Consider the following 1,946-nt stretch of genomic DNA (forward strand, 5'->3'; position numbering starts at 1 on the left):
AATAAGGGACATGGCATTTTATTCTACAATCCTTGGTCCCCGAGAGGGAACATAGTGGGTTTGATTTGTATTGATACAGAAATGATTGACAGAGTCCCTCAATGTTGGGTTCCCTTGTGAGGAACAGGAGTGGCGAGATGCGGAGGGACACCAAGCAATGGATGGTATAACATTGCGGCCAGAATTGGAGGAGGATGTCACAGACTTAAAGAAAGGTTAAAATAGGATTTTTTTAAAAATCATAAGCAGACCCTGTTGCCTGCTTCTCACATAAGAGCAGGGATTATTTGCTTTCTCACTGCTTCTAAAACCCACATGAGAAAACTAAATCCACTCTCTGCCTCACTGCCTGTTTCAAGAAATACGCGCACACCAAGAAAGGAAACTCCACTCAGGTGAGAATATAATAGCGGTGAGACAAGTTTATTGAGAATTTGACAGACACATCTACAACTTGATAATGACAAGAGTCATGAACATGGTGAAAAATTCAAAAGTAAAACGTGTTTGGGTGTCAAGTTTCCCAAAATGTCCCAACAAACATCATGCAGGGAAGGCAGCTGGAGGCAAGTGGTTTTTCATCTTCTTCCCTCGAGACTCTGGTGCTGATGTGAAAAGCAGCCACCTGGGAGGCTGATGAGTCCCTGAGGAGCTGGAAGTGCGCCTCTTGGGTTTGGGGGAGAAGATTCCATGCCTCCGGTATTTCGGCAAATCAGTAGAGAGCAAATGGCCAGAATCTTCGGTAACCGAAGGCCCCAGAGCCGTTGTAGCCATAGCCGAAGCCATAGCCCACTGGGGAGTAGGTACTACCGTAACCACAGCCCACACTGTAGCCCAGGGGGTAGCCATAGCTGCCCCAGTAGCAACCTGGGAAGACGGTGCTGGAGAAACAGTAGCTCATGGTGTCTGGGTTGGGCGGCTTGGTGAGCAGGGAATGAATTTCCTCTGTATGATGGATTCCCTATGCTCCCTCCTTCTTTATATACCCTGGCTAGGGGATGCGGTGAAAAACACAAGGCGTCATTTTCATTCTTGACACCAATTTGCTAATTATTTTGTGTTGCTTGCTTAAGATGTCTTTATAATTGCTTCAGAACGCTCTCATGTGATAGAACAACAGGGGCTGGCGTCCTTCAAGTAAATTGTGTCCCTTCATTAAAATACCCTTTGCAGAGTCTTCAAAGCCCTGGGTCTTATAAAGTCCCTAAGTACAAGCCTCTGGAAGCAGGCTTTACAGTACTACGAAATTTTCTGACGTTGTTAACTGTTATCCAGTCCTCTCGCTCTCTGAATTTCCACAGCACACAGTTGGAATTCAATAAATATGTGTTGAAAAAAAAAATGAATGAAATAACATATACATACTGTGTGTGTGTGTGCGTGCGTGTGTGCGCGCGTGTGCACGCTCAGTTGCGTCCAACTCTGCGACCCCGTGAACTGTGGTCTGCCAGGTTCCTCTGTCCATAATATTTTCCAGGCAGGAATACTAGGATGAGTTGCTATTTTCTCTTCCAGTGGATCTTCCCAACCCAGGGATTCAACCTTGATCTCTTGCATCTCCTGCACCAGAAGGCGAATTCTTTACCACTGTGCTACGTGGGAAGCCAATACATAGTAAAACCACCTCGACTGAGATATTTTTTGTGTTTATCTGATTAAAGAATTTCTTTTGGCTTTATCCAAGACAAATACCAAAGAGTTCATTGGAAAGACCCTTTTTCCCTCTATTTATAGCTACCATGTTTACAAAACTGAATAAAATTTCAGTTTTAATTATAGTACCCACCTGAACTATATTTAACATCACATTTCTAAACCACTGCCTGAATAATAATCTTGTAAGTGTAAAAAAAAAAAAATGAAGCTTGTGGATTTATCCTAGAAATTAATTGTCAAATATCATGTTGATCGAATACACTTTTTAAAATAAATGTTGAAAATAATAA

The 1,946-nt window shown here is 42.8% G+C and overlaps 1 protein-coding gene across 1 annotated transcript; it reads right to left on the reverse strand.

The window, feature by feature from the left end:
• Window positions 1-404: 404 nt before the first annotated feature.
• On the reverse strand, window positions 405-949 carry KRTAP8-1 (keratin associated protein 8-1). The gene has a single exon (XM_086414856.1). The coding sequence runs from the start codon at window positions 899-901 to the stop codon at window positions 713-715; it is 189 nt and encodes a 62-aa protein (XP_086270982.1). The 5' UTR covers window positions 902-949; the 3' UTR covers window positions 405-712.
• Between the last annotated feature and the right edge of the window lie 997 nt (window positions 950-1,946).

The sequence above is a fragment of the Bos grunniens genome, chromosome 1, assembly GCF_055505025.1.
Source record: "Bos grunniens cultivar Pamir isolate PY7600 chromosome 1, Bosgru_T2T1.0, whole genome shotgun sequence".
Taxonomy (NCBI): domain Eukaryota; kingdom Metazoa; phylum Chordata; class Mammalia; order Artiodactyla; family Bovidae; genus Bos; species Bos grunniens.